Here is a 24296-nt window from a genome sequence, read left to right as displayed (position 1 = left end):
ACATTCTCTGCCTTAATAAATGAATCACCCCACCGAAAATAAACCTATAACTTGTTAATACAAAACTCTGCAGCGAGAATTCTGACCTGCTCTAGTAGAAGAACTCACATTTCTCCGATCCTTAAAACTCTTCACTGGCTGCCAGTTTCTTTCAGGATCAATTTTAAAATTCTGGTTCTTACTTTCAGATCTATTCATGGTCAGATTCCTCCTTACATCAGTGATCTGATCCAGACTTACACCCCAGCTCAGGCTCTGAGTTCTGTGGATCAGAATCTACTGATGGTTCCTCACACACGGTTCAGGACCAGAGGAGAGAAATCCTTCCAGGCTGTTGCTCCTAAGCTTTGGAACGATCTTCCTCTCCCTCTGCTTTTGATGATCTACTGACTCCTTCAAGAAACATCTTAAGACATTTTTATTTGTGCAGTCTTTTCCCTGATTTTCTGGGACTCCTGTGTTTGTCTCTGTTGTCTTGGCCTTTTAAAGTAAATCTTTTATCTGTATATTGTCCTTGATCGTTAAAGCACTTTGTGACACTGGTAGAGAAAAGCGCTTTACAAGTAACATTTACTTAAGTCAGTAGAAATGCCCTTTTCTGTGGAGCCAACCTTTCTCATGTATCTTGGCCTTTTATAGCATATATTGTGTTTGATTGTTAAAGCGCTTTGTGACCCTGGTCTAGAAAGGTGCTTTACAAATAACTATTACTCACTTCCAATGAGTCTGTATCCATTTTCTTAATTAAATTCACAATAATCTGTTTTATTAACAGGAAAATGAACAACCAACATATTATTCTTAAATTTCAATAAAAATTCCTGCAGAATTTAAAATAGAATAAGGAAAAAAAGTGGAGTTTGAAGCCTCTAAATGACTTAACTGTTTAGCACATATGCTTGCATACAGGACTGTATGCTAACATATGTACTGTTCAACCTTATAGATTCCGTTTCCTCTTGACAAACTTACTTTAGATTTATTTGCTCAAGAATGATCATTGTGGACATACTATCTTGTGGGAGTAAGCGTGTCCATCATATATCAATCAATCATCTTTAGAAACTGCAGATGTTGTTCTTACACAATTTGAGTCGTTACGCCATATTCCTTCCCTTTTAAAGGCTTGTTTACTTCGTCATCAGGCAGCATTACATGGTATTAATATTTTATTTGGGGCATTAGTAACACACTGCTGACTATGAACTGACTGTGCATCCTCGATAGCCTCGAATAATCGATAGTTAATCAGGATATTTTCAAGTTTATATGTCAAAACATGTTTGCAAAATCATGTTGTGGATTAGGTGTGTTCTGTAATTGTGGTCACATCTACGCGTGTGTGGATTTGCTCAGAGCTACCTGTCGTTTGCTCACCTGTCCACGGTCGACCCCTCCCTGTCTGTAATTTCATCCTCGCCCGCCTCAGCTATAAAAGTGTCCCCGGGTCGACGCCTCAGGTGCAACGTCTCGGGCATCTCGTCCAGGAACCCCAGGCGAGGATGACTTCCACAGCAGGCCGACTGGCCCGTCAGAAGCAGAGGGAACAAGGTCTGGGTTCCAACACCAATGCGGTGAAGTTCTTCCAGCAGGACTTTGAGAAGCTGAGGGAGCGGTGTTTGACCAGCGGACGCCTGTTTGAGGACGACCGCTTCCCTGCGGAACCCAAGTCGCTGGGGTTCAAAGACCTGGGACCTTATTCCCCGAAAACCAGAGGGGTGGTGTGGATGAGACCCAAGGTAAGATGGACGACACTTCTGATCTTCTGAGGTTGACATTTTTAATGTGAGAAACATGAGGAGCCCGGTCATCCCGAAAGACACTGCCAGGGAATAAAAGTATGAAAAAATGCAACGTTAAGTTACATGAAAACTTAAATGCCTATCATGACATCTCATGAAATCTTAATGAGCACAATTCCTTCCAACAGGATCTGTGTTCCAACCCGACGTTCATAAATGACGGAGCCACAAGGACGGACATCTGCCAAGGAGGCTTGGGTCAGTTCAAACATTCTGAGTGAGTTCGATCAAATAGAATTTCACAAAGAGTTTTGGAACGACTTCTTCTGCAGGCGACTGTTGGCTTCTCGCTGCGATCGCGTCGCTGACTCTGGACCAGAGGATCTTGGCTCGTGTGGTTCCTCCTGGACAGACTTTCACCAATGGATACGCTGGAATATTTCACTTTCAGGTCCATGGTCTTCTTTGTATCATTTTAGTTTTTATATTAATTATATACTTCTCAGCTAAACATTCTCTAGAAAGAGGTAGAAAGTAGCAACTGAGTCTTATTTTAGATAAAAACAATTTTATAAGTAAAAATCTTAATCTATATGGTTCAGGCTAAATTTTTTCAAAAAAAAAAATACACTTGACACTTTTTAATTTCTGCAAATATTAAAATAAATAAAATAATAAAAATGTTGCAAAGTATTTTATGGTAAAAATGTTTCATTTAATATAATTATGAACTACATTTTACTTGTCTAATATGATCACATTTTTTTGCTTCGACAACGTAAACTTTTTCACGTAAAATAACGTAAAGTCAAATCATTTGCTATGCTATGCTAAAAGTTCTGTTTTTGTCTCCCTGCCGGGCAGAATAGTGCTACTGTTTAAAATAAAACCAATCATTACAGAAAATATTTAAACTGGTAAACATGTTAAAATTGAATGTAAAATATTGCAGTTTTTTGTCAATGTATTTATTTAATCAAAAATAAACAATATATATTTTTGTTTCGTGATTAAACATTTTCTTCTTTTTTTAAATGAACTATAACAATGACATAAATGTGTTTTTTCATGATTTATCTCCAGTTTTGGCAGTTTGGTGAATGGGTGGACGTTGTGATCGACGATCGTTTGCCCACCAGGGATGGGAAGCTGCTTTTCGTCCACTCTGCCGAAGGATCAGAGTTCTGGAGTGCTCTTCTGGAGAAAGCTTACGCCAAGTATAAACTTAAATTTAAAAAATTGAACGCACTCTTTTTTTTTATCAAGCGCTCAATAAAGACTTCTACAGGGTCAACGGGAGCTACGAGTCTCTGGCAGGGGGGAACACCATCGAGGGTTTCGAGGATTTCACAGGGGGGATTTCGGAAATATACAGCCTGGAAAAAGCTCCTCCGAATCTTTTCCAAATAATCAGAAGGGCGTTGAAGCTGGGCTCGCTGCTGGGCTGTTCTATTGACGTAAGCTCTGCTGCACATGAACCCGCTCATTATTACGTCACGCTAACATTGAACATCAACATCAGATCACAAACCAGAGTCAGCTAGAAGCCTGCACGGCTCTCAAACTGGTGAAAGGACATGCGTACTCACTGACGGGAGCTGAAGAGGTAGATTTTTTAATTTAATCTTATTAAGACATTTGCGAAGCCAACCCACAACCCTTCTGCCATAACAGGTTCATTACAGAGGCCGGAAGATGCAGCTGGTTCGTGTCAGAAACCCGTGGGGTCAGGTGGAGTGGACCGGAGCTTGGAGCGATGGGTAAACACATTTGTGCAGTTTCATTATTTTGATGATTTTAAAAGGTGATGTTTTGATCTCTTTTTAGGTCCAGTGAGTGGAAATACATCGAAAAAGAGGAAAAATCGAAGCTGAATCACGTAAAAGATGATGGAGAGTTTTGGTAATATCCGTTTTTTTTAACAAACATATTCATGTTTTTTCACAAATAAATACATTAAACTCTTAATAAGGATTTAGAAATAACTTGTTTCTGGCTCCCCCTAGTGTGAGAAATATATATATGCCATGTTGCGGCTCCACAGTCTATAAAATTCCTGTCATTTACAGAATCATAATTAGAATCAGATTTGTTTTATTGCCAGTGTTATAAAGACAACATACGATTTCTTTTGTGGTGTCAGTACGGAATAAAATAATGAAATAAGATAACACACAAAATAAGCAATAGAAAAACAGAACCAGGAAACAAGGCAGCCATTCAGCGGTGCCTAGCACCATATGTTAACAAGAAAAGAAAGGCTATTGTTGTGTCTCTTTCTGTTTTATTCTTCTGGTAAATTCAAAAACAACAACACAGTACTTGAATAAAAACACCTTCTCTGACCCACTGTTGTAAAGTTATGAAATTATAAAGGATGGTTAAAAATAATAGTTAGTGATTTCTACTATTATTAAACCAATCATTATAGAAACTATAACATACAACAAAAAGAAAACATCAGGATATCATGAACTATTGCTTTGGACTTTCTATTAAGTAAAGTTTTTTTGTAAAAATGTCTAAATGAATGTGTGTAACAAAGTCGTTCTCACCAGTGTTTAATGTCAAATATGTTTTTCATCCAAATAAACACAGACAAACAAAAACTATATTGGTTGAAAAAAAAATGAAACGGATGAACAATTAATATCATTATTGTTATATAAAATATAAAATTATTATAATGTTTCAATATTTAATATGTATATTTAATTATTCCATTCACCACTTTCTACTTAATAGGATCAATTTGAAATAATAATAAATGTGTATTTTTTTAATTAATGTTGTTTTTTTTAAATCTTTTTATTTTCTATCCAATCCAGCCCGTCAATGCCTTTTTTCGGAACCACTAACAATGGGAAAGCATGGACTAAAGAGAATTAAATAAGGATGAAAAAAATCCTCAATTAAATATATTAAAACCAAAGAGTAGTCATATCTTATCTATCTCTAGTGATGGTCTGATGAAGCTTCATGAAGCAGTGTCATTATTTTCAGAGTCCACTAGATGGGGGTCTCTGCACTACTTTCGTCTGTTCTAATGAAACATCACATTATTTTTAAACGGATGGCGCCACCTACTGACTTCTACTAACACACTGCTTCATGAAGCTTCATCAGACAATCACTACTTTATGACTATTGGTCCGAGCGAATCATTGTTTCAAACTATAGAGTAAAATAGTAAATTTAGGAAAATATAAATATAATAAAAGATGAAAATAGCAAAGCATTGATAAAACTGAGTCTTTCCATCTGCAACCAGAGTAAAGGGAACACTAAGTTCTTACATCAAGAAGTGGCTCGGACTCCCACAGAGACAGTCTGAATACAAATGTACGTCTGCACGTTCACTGAATCTCAAAATGCTGCCACGGTTGTTGCCAGAGTAGACGCCGAAGGCACCTCACAAGGGAGTGTTTGACAGCCACAATTCCAGGAAATAGTGGACTAAGTTTACATGGAGAAGGAAGCCAAATAAAAGAACTGTTCCTGCCCTTAAGAACCTACATCCTTGGATGTTCTTTAACTCTGCAACTCAAACAACACCTTCTTAAGAGAGGAAAAAACACCAGCCACATAGACTTGAGTAAATTCAACAGGTGAGCTGCGGGAAAATATCCAACAATTTGAATCACGTGTCCACTCAGGATGTCTTTTCTGGAGTTCACCAAGCAATTCTCCACTTTGGAGATCTGCAACTTGACCCCCGACACGCTCCTGAGCGACGACGTTGGACACTGGAACAATTACCAGTTTGACGGCATGTGGAGAGTCGGATCTACCGCGGGAGGCTGTCGCAATAACCCAGGTACAAAGTCAGTTGATATGATAACACGTGTGTCATGTCAAATCATGATGGACGTTCCCCTTTAAAGCAGGGTTTTCAAACTCAATCACACAAGGGGCCAGAATATTTTAGCCATCCAAGTCGCTTTTATAAATACTGAATATTTAGTCTGATTTTATTATCTTCTATATCTCCTGTTGGTTCTCTTTCACAAAACTAGTTCTACACGTATTGATGACATTAATCCTGGTTCTTATCCACCCCTGCAGCAACGTTCTCTTCCAACCCCCAGTTTGTGGTGTGTCTGGAAGACGTGGACGACGACCCCCTGGACGGGCAAGATGGATGCACCTTCCTTGTGGGTCTGATGCAAAAGGATATGCGAAGGCAGCGGCAGTTGTCTCGGGACATGCAGACTATTGGCTTTGCTATCTACAAGGTAGACATTTTCAACTTCTGACCTGTCATTTGTTCATGGTTGATTACATTTTTAACATTTTTGTTTTTGTCTTTTAGGTTCCAGACGAGGTTTGCTGATCTTTTTTTGGTTTTCATATCCTTAAGCATGTACTTTGTGCAAACATTTTCGGACTAAGTGAAACAAATATTGAGCTTAAATGTTAGTCAAATGTATTCATTATTCATGTCCAATATTATTTAAAAGAATACCAGGTTTATCCAAGGTAACATGAGCGTGCGACTCTTGACAACTAAAGAAAAAAAGCCTGTTAACTAGTGAAAATTAATAAAACACAAACTCTATTCTTGTCTAGTCTTGTTGTATTTTTTATGCAGTTATCATGTTTTTTTTTGCCGACCAATGGTGCAAAAAAGAAATTAAAGTAAAACATAGAGGCGACTAAATTGGATGAACTTTTTTGCAGTTTCTAAGCAAAAATAAAACAAATATATAGACTTAGTGAAACTTTAAATGTTTTCATTCAACTGGATTACCCGAATTATGTACTGTACGTTATATTTATGGACGACCGACTATTTGGCTATTATCACACAATATCAAAAAACTTTTGATTCTCCAAATTTTTCAAAATGGAGGAAAATTTTACCAAATCTGCATTTTTAAAACCATTTATGAAATGATAGGATTATACTGTATTATTGTTTGTTATTGTATTTCATCAGTACAAAGGTCGCAAAAATGTCCACCTGGGTCCCGACGTCCTCCTGCGCCAGAGAGCGGTGGCCATGAGTGGCAGCTTCATGAACATGCGAGAGGTGCGCGATCGCTTCAAGCTCCCTCCAGGGGAATATGCGATCATACCCTCAACCTTCGAGCCTCACAGGAACGGCAGCTTCGTGCTGAGGGTCTTCTCGGAGAAAAAGGCCGACACCAGGTAACGACACTCCATGTTTCTATCAGGAAGTTTCTGTCGACACCTGGTGGACCGATTAAGTAATTACACTCAACATCTTTTTTCAAGTCCACTGGAAGAAGATCTCAAGGCTGAAATTAAAGAGGTAAAGCTTCTTACAATAAAAGTGATGCTGTTTAGTCATGGCTGCTTAACTGAAACAGTGTGATATTTAACTAATGATGCCAATTAAACTATACATGGAACACATTGTTATTTTAAATGTTAAAAAACAAAATTGTAATTTTTTTTTAAAGTCAATTTGTTTATATTTTTTATATTTTTATCTTGAAATGACCATTGTCAAATAATTGTTACCGGAAATATTTGCCACGGTGTTAAGAGATTAAAAGCTGTTTTTATCTGTCTTCATAAAATATTGTACACTTTTAACAGACAGTAAAATAGCTTTATCTTCTGAAAACTCTTCACGAAAAGAGTAAATAAACATCTACATGTGTGCACAAAGTTGCCGGGTTACCTGTCCTGCAGGTATACTTGTCAAGACAACCGGAAAACACAACAAACAGCGAGCAATTCACACTGTGTCACAAAAAAAACCTGTGTGAGTGACGAAACAACATTTTAATTTCAGAATGAAATATCAGAGAATGATGTTGATCCTCAATTCAAGGAAATTTTCAAGAAGATTGCAGGAGATGTAAGTACAAGAAACATCATCCACCAACAATGCAGACGTGAATCAAACGTTTAATTTCAACAGGACATGGAAGTGTCTGTCTTTGAACTCATTCGGATTTTGAACAACATCGTTTCTCACCGTGAGTAAATCAAGTTTTATATGAAAACACCAGGGGCCTCATTTACTAAGAGGTTGTACATACAAAAAAACGCACTGACCTACTTTTCCAGTCAAAGTTCATATGTATGAATAAGGAAAAAAGTGTTAAAAAGGTCGGACATCCCGACACGTTTGAAGGTGGCGTACGACCTTATTTACTGCTCAGATGCATGTCAACCAAACTAGTCATGTTGAGATGTTCACATCAGAGTTACATTAACGATCAATATCGATCAAAAATTAACACACACACACGTGTTTGTAGTTACACGAGTGGATATTAAATTATTCACCAACTTATAAATATGTTCTCATTCACCAAACTGATGATCTGTTTTTATTAAGACAACATCGATCGTTTTATACTGAATCTTTTAATCCGTTTAATACGTGAAACAACATAACGTCAGATTGATCAAAGTGAAGCTGTACCATGAAAGCAACTGGAGCCGTGTGATCACATTATCGGAGCGATCTCCTTGAAAAACACACTTATATAAATACACCGTCACATGATTTGTTCATTTATATTTTTTAAACAAAACGCTATTATTTTATAAATGTGATAAGAATTCGCACATTGTGCCATACATTCATATTTAGCTCAGACGATCAGACCATCTTCACATGGTCATCACTACTAAGCGTTCTGAGTTACGGATTTACAGTTTTCTTCTTGTTAAACTTCATTTTAAGGTGTTTCAAATAAGCCCCTGATCGTCTCTGTAAATAAAGTATTCGCAAAAATAACCCTGAATGTAAAATATAAACATTTACAATATTTACATTACAAGTGCTCGTCTGCACTTATTTAAATTTAAGTATGTGATCCATGTCAGAAATGTTTTAAATAAACGGATATATTAAAATTCATATTTTTTATTTTTCATTTTCTGATCGCAGAGAGAACAATCACAGACTCTGGTTTATTTGAATATGTAAATGAGGGCGTGGAAAGGGACGAACAAGGCTAATTGTAACAGTAATTCTACGTTGGGATGTACAAAGGAAAAAGGGTTTTTATTTGTGTGCACGCGCAGTTTCAAACATCTGAATAGTTTTGGAGGTGCCCCATTTTGTGATTTTGAGCGTGCGACTGTATTTAGTAGAAGATCCACAAACCTCTTTGTACATGAGGCCCCTGGACTGATTAGTTATTTCTATTTCAGGAGCTGATATCAAGACGGACGGCTTCACCCTGGAGACTGGTCGACTGATCATCAGTCTGCTGGATGTATCCTCTCAGAGGACAGAAAAATAGCTAATTGTTAATCATTTATTCAAACTTTTCCAACTTCAAATGTAAAATCTAAATAGGATATTACGATAGCTAAATCAATTAAAGTTTAAATTCTTAACTTCCTCCAGAAAGATGAAAGTTCCAAGTTGGGGCTTTTAGAATTCCACAGTTTATGGGACAAAATCCAGAAATACCTGGTAAAGTATCTTCTTTATCAACTTTGATTAATCTAGATTAATCTCAAATGATATTTCGCCCATCAGATACTTTTATGATATAAAAACAGTCCATGTCCCATGATGCACTGCAACAGTAGGTTTTACTTGTGTTTTTTATGTTTTGTGATCCTTTAGAAAATCTTCAGAAATCATGACAAAGACAACTCTGGCACCATGAGCTCACATGAGATGAGAACAGCTGCCACTGTAGCAGGTAAACATTAAAACACATCCGTGGATTCTGTCTGGACAAAGTTAAACAGATAATTGTTATATATAGTTGTTTTTTTTTAATTATTTGTCCTCAAATATGTTTATTATTCTTATACATATTCTTATACATTCTATATCACATCAAGAGCTTATGTTTTTTCTTGTTTTACAGGTTTATATTTGTGTTATGTGTGTGTTAGTATTGCATTTAGAGCAAAATACCCCCTTGAAAATTCAAATAATTCCAATTATGATGAAATAAAAATCATGTCAAAATTAAAACGCACACTTAAATTCTGGAAATCTCCTTTACTTAGAATTTAAGAGGATCCTAAAGAGAGGCAGAAGATTCCAAAATTGAATTTATGTATAACATATTCAACTAGGATGATTACCATAACTCAGATCTTTCACCAATTTCAGCCTGAATTTACTATTTCCTCTCCTCCTTTTTTGGGGTCATTTACTTTTACTTTGCATTTAGGTTGTAAATAAAGAAGGTTACATTTTCTAAATTCATTCATTTTTATTTTCTAAAAGCAGCAATTTGGAAGATTTAAATCAATGTTTCTCGCTTCACCACTTTCATAAAAGTGGAACTGCAATGTCGGAACTTGTTGGTTCACACAAATAGCATGCACATTTCTTTACATAATTAGAGAAATGCCGTTGATGTGTTGTTTTCTGATTTTAAATGTCAAACTACTGATGAAGGCCTATTGTTGTGAAGCAGCAGGAGGTCACATAGACACTCACAGACACTAAGGAAGTTACGTCTAAAAGTATCGTTAATATAGAACAATGTACTTCATGACTGTTCGGATTGAAACAGATTAATACAAAAAATGTGGAAAAAAGAAATCCTAATATGTTGCATATATGAGTATTTCTGGGACAGGCTCCAGGTAATTTGGGCGACAGGGTAAAAAGCGAAATATAGGTCGAAAAAAAGAATGAACCAGTTCTCACATGAAGCTTTTAACAGAAATATGACTTCCTGTGAACATCAGGCGACACTGACAGACACACATAGAAGACACTGTCAGTCATCCGTCAGAAGGTAAACACCGACCCAACCTTCTTAACACAGAATATGGGAGACAGCCGGACCAGATAAACCGGTCGGAGGACTTCCTCTATGAACGCACTCCTCCCTCCTTCCTTTGTTGTGGTACAAGCATGGGATCGGCTGTGTAACCCGACCTGTCATTTGTCACCCTGTTTAAACTGCTCTCTGACCCTCTGCAGCTTGAAAAACTGAAACACGAGTGGAGTGACCCTCTGCTTCTCCTCCAGGCTTCCAGGTCAACAGTGCCGTCCTGCAGGCCATCGTCAACCGTTACGCAGACGCTCAGTACGCCATCGATTTTGACAGTTTCGTCGGCTGCCTCATTAAAATAGAGATGCTCTTCAGTAAGTGTCAGCAAGCAAAACTCAACACCAAAGTAGTAAAAGCTGATGAATGTATTCCTCATCCAGAGATGTTCAAGACCCTGGAGAACAGCAAGTCGGGGAAAATCGAGCTGGATATGCAACAGGTTTGAGAACATGTCTCAAACATCTTTGTGGATTTTTTTTTAAACTGAATATTTTTTTGCTCTTTTTCAGTGGCTGTGTTTGGCGATTTACTAATGTTTAATCCAAACATCGATGCGTTTAACATTTATATCAAGTGATCCTCCTGATAAAACAACTACGACTCCCTCAGAATCAACACCAACAAAAAGAAGATGATTGAAATGTACTGAAATTTATTTTCGTTTGCAAAAAATCAAGTTAATAAACTGCTTCTCCGTGACATGTTTATGTAAGATTCAGCCACAATATATAAGTCTGTCTTAAACTTCTGCTCCTGTGAGGATTCATAATTAGGTTAGGGTTATCTCATGTTATGATTAGGATCAGCAGAGTCAATACATCAGAAGGAAACTAGCCGCTATCATTTCCTTACGAGGAATTGAGTGATGTCCGCACTGAAAAAGCTGAAATCTAAGTATTTACTTTTAAAGTATAACATTCAAATAAAACTTAGTTTAAGTCACATTTACCTGACAAGTCTTAAAAATTTGATGAGACTTGAATTGCTTGTAAACGGTAAAATAAATCTTAGCCTAGCTTTCTCAATAGCTTGAGAAAAACTTATTTCCTTTCTTTTCATATTAAGACATTAATCTGAAGGCACAGGGTTGTAGTTAACACTCTACGATTGTACGTGACTGATTAATAAATATCAATTTTGAAATGGATTTGTTAGAAACAATACATTTTTGTGTCTTAATATCTTGAAATAAGAATCGATTTCGGACTTATCAGGTGATTCAGGATCATTCTTGCTTAAACTAAGACATAAACAACTCAGCTTTCAGTCATGAAGAAAATTGTAGCCACACCTCTAACAGTTCAACCCTAAAGTGTAGTCACACCCGTACTTGTGACCGCGCCACATGCAGGACCATTGTTTGAAATCGAACATTTATTGATAATGTGTCAAAACGACCATTATCAACTAGAAAGAAGCGTTCCGATTTCGCCAGTAAATGAACACAACAATCGTGTTAGCCTCGGAACTCAACCAGTCAGCAATCAGCAGAAGATTCTTGAGATATGATGAATTATTTTGTTGGTATGGAAAACAGAATTAACTGGAGGAGCTTTAAGGGTTAGCTCACACAAAATTCAATCTTCACTCACCCTCATGACGATTTAGGGTTGGGATTATTTTCAGAGTAATCTGTTCCTTTTAAGAGTTTAAAGTCAATGTTGAAGGATAACACCTGAAGAACTCTTGAAGAACTCCGGGTAAACACCGCGAGGGCTTCCAGAGCGCATACAGTCTACGGTCTACACTGACCTTCACCCGGAGTTCTTCCAGAGAACTTCCACTTTATATCGCTATTGTTCTTTAAACGTCTGCCACAGTTGAGCGTAAAATATATAGATTTTTTTTTTTCCGGAACAATTCTTCCAGTCAAGGCTTCAATACGAGATTATTTATATGATTTGGATGTTTTTAGGGACTCTTTGGAAGAAGTTTTTCCACTGGGCTCAAGTCGCTTATTAAAATGAACATACATTTTTGCCTATAAATCTGAAATGTAATGGATTACTCTGTCCTCTTCATCACATCCATGAACCTCAACAATTCCTCAACTTCCTCTTCCGCCATCCTTCCCTCCTCACCATCCGAGTCTCACCTCTTTTGTCTGAAATAAGATGTCATTCTGTCCCATGACTCATTTCCAATCTCGTCCTTTCTAGTCGCCTCTAATGCCACTCATCTGTCACAGCCACATATCTCACAGTCGTCCCCACCCTGTTCCACCCTGGCTTCACTCTCTTCTTCACCTCTTTTAATCTCTTCCTGACTCTGTTTGATGGATCTCCTCTGTTGTCACTCCCTCCCTCTCTAGTCTCCCTCTTATTCGTACAGATATCTTTATCCTTGCTACTGAAACGGTCACAAACCCACCTTGGTTGCCGTTTAAAATCAAGTTCAATGAGACCGGACCTGATTAAAGTGGGTCACTTGGAACACTTCTTCTTCTTCTTCTTCTTCTTCTGAATATAATCTTCTGAATACTTCTTCTCATGAATTTAGTAGTTCTTGTCAGCCAAAATGAAAAAAAAAAAATCCTCTAAATCTTCTTTTTTTCATGCAAACAATTCATTCATTGCACATAATGTTAAATATTTTAATAAAATAAAGTATATTACAAACCCAGCTTCATTTTATTAATATCCCTATTTATACAATTTGAGTTTTGAACCTTGTTTGCAGCTGGTTAGGAGGAGGACCCGGACAGACAGGAAGGCAGCCTGCGCCGTTTGTAAAAGAACATAAGGGGTGTGACTTAAAGAGAAAACTGCCTCCTGGTGCACACAACCTGTTGTTCATCGAGGGAAGCAGACTTGTCTCACAAGCCTCTCCAAAATGTCTGGCATTGCTGCAAGCCTCCAGCACAAGAGAGAAAGATCCAGTGGGATCGGAAACAATGATCATGCGGTGAAATACCTCAACCAGGATTATGAGGCGATTAAAAGAAGCTGCCTGGATATGGGACGGCTCTTTGAGGATGACTGCTTTGAGCCACTGCCTTCTTCATTGGGCTTCAAAGAGCTTGGACCTGGTTCTTACAAGGTCAGGGGCATTGAGTGGAAGAGACCCGGGGTGAGTACTCATAGTGACCACAGTTACAGGTGTACTGTCACCACTAGAGTCGGTTTCCATGGTGAAGCTGCTCATCTACAAAATACTAATATTTAATTATTTAAGAAAGGAAACAAAACAATACATTGATGGTGCTTTAGAATGAATTGGCTTTATATTTACATGTTTGGGTGTGACCTCACCCAGAAGTTATTCAAATGAGAACTGCTGGTTTGTACTGGTACATAACCACATTTGGTTCCCCAAAGGAAAGATCAAAATTGATCATTTTAAGAGATGGTGCGGGTTGTGGGTTTGTGAGCTGCATTAATTGAAGTCACATCTTTCGTCTTTAGGAATTGTCGGGCAGGCCTCAATTTATTGCAGAAGATGCCAACAGGACTGACATTTGCCAAGGAGCCCTCGGTAAGAGACATAAAACACACATATGTCTGAAAACTGATGATGTATATCAAGTTTGACGTGGTTGCCTGACTACTTTGGAAGGAATTTAAATAACTCGTAGATTACCTTAGAAGAAGATTTGAAGAGCTTTTTACAGCGAATATACATTCTTCAGATCTTATGACAAAAGGTATGATTCACTGTACACAACAAACTGCTTGTACAGGTGCAACAGGTATCAACAAAACAAAGCATTCAGAGTACGGTTTTTGGAGGATTTCAGACACAAGACCCTTTTCAGAATGACATGTAGAACTCAACGAAGCAGCCAATGATCACATAGTTTCACAGCCAGTAGTTGTAACTGTACTTTTGAGTTTCAAGGGTTTGCAGAGTTTTGGTGCAGATAGCCGAAGATGTTAACTGAGGTTCAGTTGAGTTTGCATTAGACTGACATGACCATAAAAAGCCCAGGTGAAGATTCGAGGTTCCTCAACAGCTCAGAGAGCCAAAGACATCCATCCAGGACTCATCGAACACCTAGTGCATCTCCCGGTTCCAAAGATTCAGTTAAACTGGTTTGTCAGTGGGCACACCCAGTGACAGACTAAATGAAGCTCTAGCATATGTTTTGATGTACGGATGAATATCACTTTGAAGTTGTTTCATCAGTCACAAAGAGTTTAGTGCTTTGTAACATCACAAAAACTGGATTCAATTTCAAATACATAATCTGTTTATGGAAGAGGCTAATGTATTTCCTGACCATGCTACTTTTGACACGGTCAGTACTAGATCTGGGAAATCGCAATGGCCTGTTTGGATTTGCCATGCTTTAAACCGATAGGACAAAAAACGGAGTACTATATAACGCACTTCACGATCACGGGAATCCACAGCGATCCATTTGTATGCATGTGTGTTGCATTTAAAAACTTTAATTTGATTCATATAGCCGAGGATGTATTGTCTCGAGTCTCATAGGATCGAAACATAGGATCGAAATATGTCATTGCACATGCTCAGATTTCCCAGATCGTGTACTGACTGACATCACTTTTCACAGAAAAGAAGAAAAAAAATGATGTTTGAATGTTGAGCATGCTGCATGATGGAATAATAATAAAATGGTTGCTACACCTTTGACACATAACTATTGGTTTGTCTACAATAGAATATGTGGCCCGGGTTAGAAGAAGATCTGACTCACCTCTGTTTGTCTTCAGGTGACTGCTGGCTTCTGGCTGCGATTGCCTCCCTGACTCTTAATAAGAAGGTTCTGCATCGTGTTGTACCGCACTGTCAAAGCTTTGACGAGGAATACGCCGGCATTTTTCACTTTGAGGTATTGTCATCAGCAGAAAACTTAAATATGTTGGATTTTACTGACCATTTTTTTTCTAACAGTTCTGGCAGTTTGGTGAGTGGGTGGATGTCGTTGTGGACGACCGTTTGCCAACCAGGGATGGTGAGCTGCTGTTTGTTCACTCCGAGACCAACGCTGAGTACTGGACTGCATTATTGGAGAAAGCGTATGCCAAGTAAGAACGTTAAAAGGCTGTGCATAGCCAATCCAAATACCTTTTTTTTTAAGGTTAAATGACATTGATTTAAGTGTCTCTTAAATGGATCTTGGACCTCTTTGTAAGTAAGTGAGAAAGTAAATGTTATTTGTAAAGCGCCTTTCTAGACCAGGGTCAAAAAGCACTCTAACAATCAAAAACCATACACAGTTATAATATATACTTTAAAAGGCCAAGACACACAAGACACACACAAGAGTCCCAGAAAATCTAAAAAAAAAAACCCAAAACATCTTGAAGGAGTCAGTAGATCCATCAAAAACAGAGGGAGAGGAAGATCGTTCCAAAGCTTAGGAGCAACAGCCTGGAAGGATTTCTCTCCTCTGGTCCTGAACCGTGTTCAGGAACCATCAGTAGATTCTGATCCACAGACCTCAGAGCCCGAGCTGGGGTGTAAGGCTGGATCAGATCACTGATGTAAGGTGGAGCCTGACCACGAATAGATCTGAAAGTAGGAACCAGAATTTTAGAATTGAGTTTTAAAGTTCGGGGGAAATGTGAGTTCTCCTACTAGGGCGAGTCAGAATACTCGCTGCAGAGTTTTGTATTAACTGCAGGAGAGACAGCTCCTTCTTGTTTAGACATGGAAATAAACTGTTACAATAGTCTAAACGAGAAGACACAAACGCATGGATTTTAAGCTCCAGATGGTTTTGTGAGATCATTTTCCTAAATTTAGAGATTTTTCTCAGTTGAAGGAAACAGCAGTGTTTTACTAGAAGACATGTCTTTGTCAAAACAACAACCAGGTACTCATCAGTATGTGACTGTTTGTACAAAACTCTCTATTTATTGAAATATTTACATTAAAAAATATATCTATTAAGCCCCGCCGACTGAAATGTCTTTCTGGAGATAAAATATTGGATTATTATATGGTTATGGATTAGATATGGACTCATAATCTCTCGTTCGCCGAGGTTTCAGACGGGGAGAACTTTATAAAGTAATAACTTTAGAACATCATTATGACTAGATCTACTGGATCTTGGAGAGGAAGAGTTCGACATTGGAAATGTGTGAGTAAGTCAGGAAAGTTGGGTTTTAACATTATTTGCCATTAAAGATTAAATTAAACAAAGGGCAAAAAACTCAAAAAGAAACCAATTAGAGAGAAGCTTTAGGTCACATGCTTGCTTGACATTTGTAGTCCCTCTATACACAACATTATGTCCCTTAACCCAACATGTTTGTATTGAAATAAATCATATAATCCTTAATTTATAAAAGATCATTCTTATGTCTTACATTTCAGGCTTAACGGATGTTACGAGGCACTTTCTGGGGGAAGCACTACTGAGGGGTTCGAGGACTTCACCGGTGGGATTGCAGAAAGATATAATCTGGATCGAGCAGACCCCCATCTCTTCCAAATCATGGCGAAGGCCTTAGAAAGAGGTTCACTGCTGGGATGCTCGATAAATGCAAGTGTGACATACTTTCTTTATATTTAAATGATGGTTGATGTGAGCATATTTTTTCCGTGACTTAGATCACCAATGCAAGCGACTCTGAAGCCGTCACCCACCGTAAGCTGGTGAAAGGACATGCCTACTCCCTGACTGGAGCTAAGAAGGTAGCGTGAACTTAAGTATGGTCGATTACTTTTGCGTGTTTTAAAAAAAGGTATTGTCCAAAAATGTTGTTTTATATCAAAATACTGTGTTTTAATATGTGCTTTTTTCCATAATAGTGCATTATTTTTCTATGACTTATTGTCCCCTTATCAATATAAATCTTTCCCTGTTGTATTTGTCATGTATCATGGTATTTCTTTAAGTTTATTTAATTTTCAAAACACACTTTTTGCTCACTATTACTTTGTGTGTGTCAGGTGGAATACAGAGGACGCGAAGAGCGTCTCGTCAGGATTCGTAACCCCTGGGGTCAGGTGGAGTGGAATGGCGCCTGGAGTGATAAGTGAGCAAAACTCAAATATGCAACATTTTCTAACAAAACACAAACTCGCTTAAACAATAAGTTGCATACTTGATTTTGACTGTGTGCCTGGATAACCCAACGCCCATTGGGTTTCATGGAATTTCCTGAAACAAATAGGTTGGCAGTTCGAGGTGTGGAGGCGTGGTCATGAATCGTGCCAAGATCACAAGATCACAACACTGTTGACTCAGTGTTTAAGAATGCATTTTTTCATCTGGCTGCTCTGTGGCTTGTGTGTCTTTAAGTTCCGCCGAGTGGAACTATGTGAGCGACGAGGACAGAGAGGAGCTCCGATGCAAATCAGAAGATGGCGAGTTTTGGTAAAGACACACCCCAACGTTACAACTAGAAGCCCCATCACTAACATTGACTACTAGAAGTTTCCTCAGTGTGCTGTGATATGCTATATCAGTTTATATTAGCAAAATTAGTATCACACTTTCTAAACATCATCAGGAGCAGAAAACCAGTGCTGTGTCTCAAACTTCTCTTAGTGCACTGGCGGTTAGTATGCATCAGGATAGTGTACGTTTTAACTCATACGCAAATTCTAGACAGGATAGTATGTCTCAAACACTGCTGCTACGCCCTAACAGGAAATGACACGACAGCTTCTTCTTTTGCTACTATTTAACGATGATTGCAACCAGTTGTAGGAACTCTATCATCACCTGCTGGCAACACGTTTTGCAAGTTTGGACCAAGAAATATGAGAAACGTAATATTCGCGAGATATTTACTCCGGTATCAGCACCAAAGGCGTGTCATCCTCCTACTGCTGGCTAAAAATGTATATGCATATATTTATATGAATCCCCACCTATGATACAACTTGAGCTACAACATAGATATAATATATACATATAAATGCTTTGTTTACCTTTAAGATCAATACAATTTAAATTAAAAACTTTTCTTTTAAACTTGTTTTTTAACTTTGCTAACACAAATTTGTATCCTCTCTCAACTCATACCAACTCTCCAACTCTATGAAAAACCTACGCACAGTGTTTAGTAATGTTTAATTTTTTTACTTTAAGCATGATTTGCATTGTTCTGTAATAAAAACAGGTGTTTAAATTCTAAAACAACCCCAATAATGCACCATTATAATCACATATCTAGCTTTGTTAGTAATGTGTAATGCTCCTTTTTGTTGTAAAATTTTTTTTTATCAGGTGTAGTTTTGAACGTATATCACCATTAATCCACACAAGTTGGATAGTGAAGTATAATTGGACAAAATACATTAAAATAAAATAAATTTCTAAGTAATGAACACGCAAATTCGGGAATAAATCAAATGTATTGATTGGTCTCTGTCTATGCACCAGGATGTCCTTCGACGATTTCCTAAGACAATATTCCCAGCTGGAGATCTGCAATCTGACTCCCGACGCACTCGCCGATGACGACATGAAATGCTGGTCGCAGAGAGACTTCGACGAAACATGGAGGAGAGGAGCTACGGCCGGCGGCTGCAGAAACTTTCCAAGTACTGATCTGAACTCTATTTTTTTTTAGACATCTGAACTCGAGCTGTACTTCAGTTCCTCTGTTTGTTTTGTTGTCCAGGGACCTTCTGGACCAATCCACAGTTTATCATAAATCTACAAGAAGTGGATGACGATCCCTATGATGGCGAAGATTCCTGCACGGTCATCGTGGGACTGATGCAGAAGAACAAGCGTCGCAGGAGGAAGATGGGAGAGGACATGGAAACGATCGGCTACGCCATCTATGATGTGAGAGCGCATGTCTCATTTTAAAACATTCGGATTCTTATTTATGCCATTCTCTCATTCTAGCTGCCCGAGGAGGTAAAGGAATCCTAAATGTCCCTTGAAGGGAAAAAAAAGGGCTTTATAATGTTTTCTTTTGAAATCCGCTAGTATTCAGGTAGAAAGAACGTGCACCTGGACGAAAATTACTTCCTCACCAACCGGGCCGCCGCTCGCTCTGAGACCTTTATCAACCTGCGAGAAGTCAGTACCCGGTTCACCCTGCCGCCCGGAGAATACCTCATCGTCCCGTCCACATTCGATCCTCAAAAGAACGGCGACTTCTACGTCAGGGTGTTCACTGAGAAACAGGCCGGCTTCGAGTACGAGCACTAAAGTTTGCACGTTTGACCAGACGCCATAATCTAACCTGTAACTTTTTTTTTGTAGGGAAATTGATAATCCAGTTGAATGTAGAGTGGAAGAGGTAATAACATCTATCACTAACTCTACGAATGAGAATAACTTTTCACAATTTTATTTCTAGATTGAAATCGACAAAGATGACATAAGCGACAGATTTAAGTCCCTATTCGGACAACTGGCTGGACATGTGAGTAACTTCATCAATGTAACATTGTGGCTAGTTAAAGCCACAACATCTAAGATTCATAATGTTGTTTCTGGGTGTGAAACTGCAAACTCTCTATATGATTTTATCGTCCTTGTAACTTCAGTCATAATAAAATACTGTCTTTGACCCACTGTTTTAAATCCATTCTTAGGTCACATGACACTTTACGGACGGATTCTCTAGGCAAAGTAATATCTAGAGAGCACATAGATCAATACAGAAAATATTAACACGGAAAAAGAATAAGAGATTTTTAGTTACTGTTGCTTGAAGAAGTTATTTAGCTACATCATTGTGCAAAGCTAAGACATAAATGTGGCAACATTTTTTCTGTGCTGGCTATTTAGACAAAGGGTTAAAAGCAGGTCTGGTTTGACTTCATGGATATAAACCTCTACTCATTTCTCATTTAAACTACAATAAAAAAGTATTAAGGAAGGGATGGATTTCTTCAGAAGATTGCCAAACCTTTAGTATTACATCTCAATAAACGTGGCAGTTAGATGTTCAGGGAAAACATCTGTACGAGTTTGCAGCTTGTCCTGGATTGTATTGTTTTGCTTCTATTGTTTAGGTTCATGCTTAAACAGTTACTGTGTTTCTCAGGATGTGGAGATTTCGGCGTTCGAGCTGGAAAGAATCCTCAACCGAGTTATAGGAAGACGTGAGAGACGCCTTTGATTTCTTCCGACAAAAAAAAGAAAAAAAAAAACCTAATGTGAATTTGAGAATTTGTCTTTTCCAGGTACAGACATCAAAACCGGCAATTTCAGCATCACAACCTGCCGCAACATGGTCAACCTGTTGGATGTATCCTTCACTGCTGTCTTATAGCTGCAAACAAAGAACTACTTCCTTGATATTAACAGAAGTATCAATCAGATGAATGCTTCTATTACCCAGCAAAGTCAAGGTTCCACTGATAGAAAACAATATGAACCAAAGAACTCAATCTATGACTTGACATCAATGCAATACAACCATAATGTATTAGGTAAAACTCGAGCTATTGCCAATATCTGATATCTAATCATTTAGATTTTGTAGACAATCTACATTTAATAATATATTTCTATAGATCTTTTATTTCAGCATTAGTTTTGTTCAAGATTTTGATAATTGCGTTTGGTATTCACTTATAATTCAAGAGCTAATTTGGTAATAAACCAACTTCAGTTAAAAGGAAAATTAAGAAAAATTTAAATTGTTCAGATTACATAGAAGAAAAGGTTCATGTTCTTACCGCTGATGTGAATTCCACTGTTGGTGAGCAGATGAGCTGGCATGAGGAAGGAATGTGTTCTAAGAAAAGACAGATGGCATACTTATCTAAACAGTATGACACAGTTTAGGCATGTTTTTTTGCTTTAATTGCTTGTTATTTTAGTTTGGATTTTATATTTTACCTCTATGATATCATTCAAAATATACGTTAAAACAGAACATTAAACATTAGAGATACTTTTGTATTTGTAATTACTAAAAAAAGGCAAAGTTAAACCTGCATACTCCATAAAGTAAGCACATAATACCATCTAAAATGTGCCTTTGACTACACAAAACACTACATGGACGTTTTTCATGAAGTCTGGACTGAGCCCACAAAAGAAAGGACTTATTGCCATCATCATAACCAACAAATCTTCCTTAACTCTTTCTGTACTAGGAAGATGGGACAGGAAAACTGGGGCTGGTAGAATTCAAGATTCTGTGGACCAAGATTGAAAAATACTTGGTATGCATACGTTTTAAACTCAACACCGAGACAGTTGATAGTGAATCTAAAATGTGTGTTTAATATCGTCTCAAGGACTTGTACAAGGCTAAAGACATGGACCAGAGTGGATGTATGAGCGCCATCGAGATGCGTACGGCAATTGAAGAAGCTGGTGAGGCCTTGGCTAACAGTATTTCCATCTTAATATTTAGAGACTGTCGATGAATAAGTTGATGAATAATATGTTATATGCTGCAATACCACAAAATATGAGCTAGTAAAAAGATCTGTATGAGAGTAAACTGATACAGGACATTGCCCAAAAGCCCAAAAACAAATGTGTTTCAGGTGTCACTTGTGTTGCCTCTGGGTCAAGGTGAACGACTTCCACCACTGCATATGTATTTCTGGAAAGCAGGGAGGTCCTACACCTGGAACCAGAGACAACACAAGGGATACTATTATTATTTTTATAACGGAAATAAGGAACATTATTATTATTATCATGTTTGTCAGATTAGTTATAAATAACAACTAAGACGCACGTGAACTAATTGCATGAAGGCTCCTCCCCAGATGCAACACTAATAGACTCAGGGACTCTTTCATTCCTTCTGCTATTAGAGATTGTATAACTCTGAGTTTTGGGTCAGGAGCGGAGAAAGAATCTATGTTAATCATTGCATCTTTGTACCTTTTCTTTGTGTTATTACCTTGCACTTTGTTCTTTTTATAATTTAGATATGAGCTAGAGGAATAAAAGTGCTAAATCTTCTCAGAATCTCAGGGAATTGAACTGAATTCCAGTGGGCCACATAAAATGAATTGGGAGCCCAATTTCCCCCCGGGCCTCTAGTTTGAATGTATAGATATTTAAGGGATATATAAAATAACAGAAAGGACATGAGAATTGATTAAACAGATTTTCTTTTTTTTATATATATATATATTTTTCTGAAATTAAAATGTATTTTCACATATAATGTATATAATGGACTCACGTAGTTCTCATTGAGATTAAAAACTAATTAAATAAATGATTTGTCATATTGTGTTGGGAATAGATTTTTTTTTATTATCCAATTTGACTTTTTTTGTAAGCTTTAGCTTTGCAAATATAATGATTCTGTACTCTTACACTTAGCAAATCTTATAATCCAGGTATCCTTTTATATATTTTGTGTGGCTCTGACGTCCAATCGCTTCTATTGATTCCACGCAGGTTTCTCTCTCAACAACCCGCTGCATCAGGTAATAGTGGCCCGCTACAGCGACTGCGCTGCCAGCATTGATTTCGACAGTTTCGTGTGCTGCTTGATCCGACTGGAGTCGCTCTTCAGTGAGTTTGTCTTATGTATATTTCCACAACGGAAACACGTTCATGTTATATAGCACTTTAGTTACACGAGGAAGCTCAAAAGCTAACAATGGCTTCAAACAGAAACCTTCGAGACGTTGGACAAGGACGGCCACGGTGAAATAGAGTTGTCCTATATGGAGGTACGATACATTAAAATATATATATAGAGAGATATATATCATACATTTTACATCAGTTTTTTTTTCTTCCACAGTGGCTGGAGCTGGCAATGGTATGCTAGTAGAAAAGTAATGTAGAAAAGCTGGGATCATTAAAAAAAGACGTTCCTGCGGGTCCTGCATTTATCTTTCTGGTGATCTTTGCTAGCAACTTATTCAGCCTACATGAAGCTTTAAGGGTTTGAAAATTTAGTTTGAATTATATATAAATGATTATCTCATCACTTAAGTGTCAATTTTCTTTGGTACAAATGTAGAAGTTTTGTGGTGGTTTTAGAGGAAATTCTTAAGAGAGAGAGGTAGTGTAAAAGATAAGGAATTATTTACAGAGTCTGCGAAGTCGATCAGATTGTAGTGTTTGTTGTTTTGTTGGGAAACAGTCAAGAACTATCAGACAATAATTATTAACTGCTTCTGTCATGATACATCTTCTTGTTTGTCTATATAATAATAAATACATCTATTGTCATTCTTGATCCTGTCCAGTCTCTCTGCCTCCAGTTTGAACACAGATCATGAATCTTTAAAAGGCAGCTTTTTTTTATAACAATATTCACATAAAAAATGAATCAACAAGATCAGAAATCAAAATGGCTACCGTAGCTGAGAGATTGTACATTGAAAAGTAAAAATGTAAATAGTTTTTTTTCAGTGTCCAGCTTTGAATTAAAGCCTTTTTTAAGTCTTATGTTTTAGTTGAATCATTTGTTTTTATACATTTGTAAATGTAAGAACCGGTCCCCTTTGTCATACAGCGTCGTCAGTGGCGTGAACGGCATCATATTTCATTTTATAATGTGGTGTAGATGTTACAGCAAGAACAGTACGTTTCTGTTATAGCCTTTTATATTTTTATAATCTCAAGTTAAAGAGTAAATCTGTTTCCTTCTTTAACAGCGGTTCAGGTGAAATCTGAACGTAACATCCACATGTTCGGCACACGGTATTTGTCCCACAGTTCACAAGATTTAGGAGTTTTTAGGGCTGGATGATAATTAAATGTATTGAATCATTTGACTTGACTTAAATAAATATCGGGAACTCTTTTGCAGAACCAACCATGAGAAGTTAAAAAAAAGAAGAGTTAAAAGTGAAGTGCAAAAGAGTGTACTCTCCAATCCACTCTTCCTTTACATCATTTTCTTTTCTTTCATTCTGACATTGATGAGACACTACACACCTCTACTACGCACAATAAAAAAAGGGTTAATTTTACTAAAAAACA

General features: G+C 37.5%; 2 protein-coding genes across 2 annotated transcripts; both read left to right on the top strand.

Moving 5' to 3' along the window:
* The first annotated feature begins 1502 nt into the window (after window positions 1–1502).
* capn8 (calpain 8) lies at window positions 1503–11305 on the top strand. The gene is made up of 21 exons (XM_087801959.1): window positions 1503–1739; window positions 1931–2000; window positions 2075–2193; window positions 2826–2959; window positions 3031–3199; window positions 3265–3348; window positions 3417–3502; window positions 3570–3644; window positions 5399–5559; window positions 5808–5977; window positions 6055–6066; window positions 6682–6893; window positions 6981–7017; window positions 7507–7572; window positions 7636–7693; window positions 8883–8947; window positions 9082–9150; window positions 9307–9385; window positions 10681–10797; window positions 10864–10922; window positions 10993–11305. Exons 1-21 carry the CDS (start codon window positions 1503–1505, stop codon window positions 11014–11016), a joined length of 2103 nt encoding a protein of 700 aa, XP_087658085.1. The 3' UTR covers window positions 11017–11305.
* A 1969-nt stretch (window positions 11306–13274) lies between these two features.
* Window positions 13275–23547, top strand: LOC148069359 (calpain-2 catalytic subunit-like). The gene is made up of 20 exons (XM_087802129.1): window positions 13275–13552; window positions 13888–13957; window positions 15163–15281; window positions 15344–15477; window positions 16775–16943; window positions 17012–17095; window positions 17354–17439; window positions 17706–17780; window positions 18795–18955; window positions 19036–19217; window positions 19353–19564; window positions 19632–19668; window positions 19729–19794; window positions 20422–20479; window positions 20561–20625; window positions 21482–21550; window positions 21626–21704; window positions 22755–22871; window positions 22974–23032; window positions 23107–23547. Exons 1-20 carry the CDS (start codon window positions 13316–13318, stop codon window positions 23131–23133), a joined length of 2106 nt encoding a protein of 701 aa, XP_087658255.1. The 5' UTR covers window positions 13275–13315; the 3' UTR covers window positions 23134–23547.
* Window positions 23548–24296: the final 749 nt, after the last annotated feature.

This window comes from Callionymus lyra, chromosome 11 (assembly GCF_982586985.1).
Source record: "Callionymus lyra chromosome 11, fCalLyr1.hap1.1, whole genome shotgun sequence".
In the NCBI taxonomy this organism is placed as follows: domain Eukaryota; kingdom Metazoa; phylum Chordata; class Actinopteri; order Syngnathiformes; family Callionymidae; genus Callionymus; species Callionymus lyra.
The sequence above is the reverse complement of the archived record's forward strand: the minus strand, read 5'-3'. Positions and strand labels throughout refer to the sequence as shown.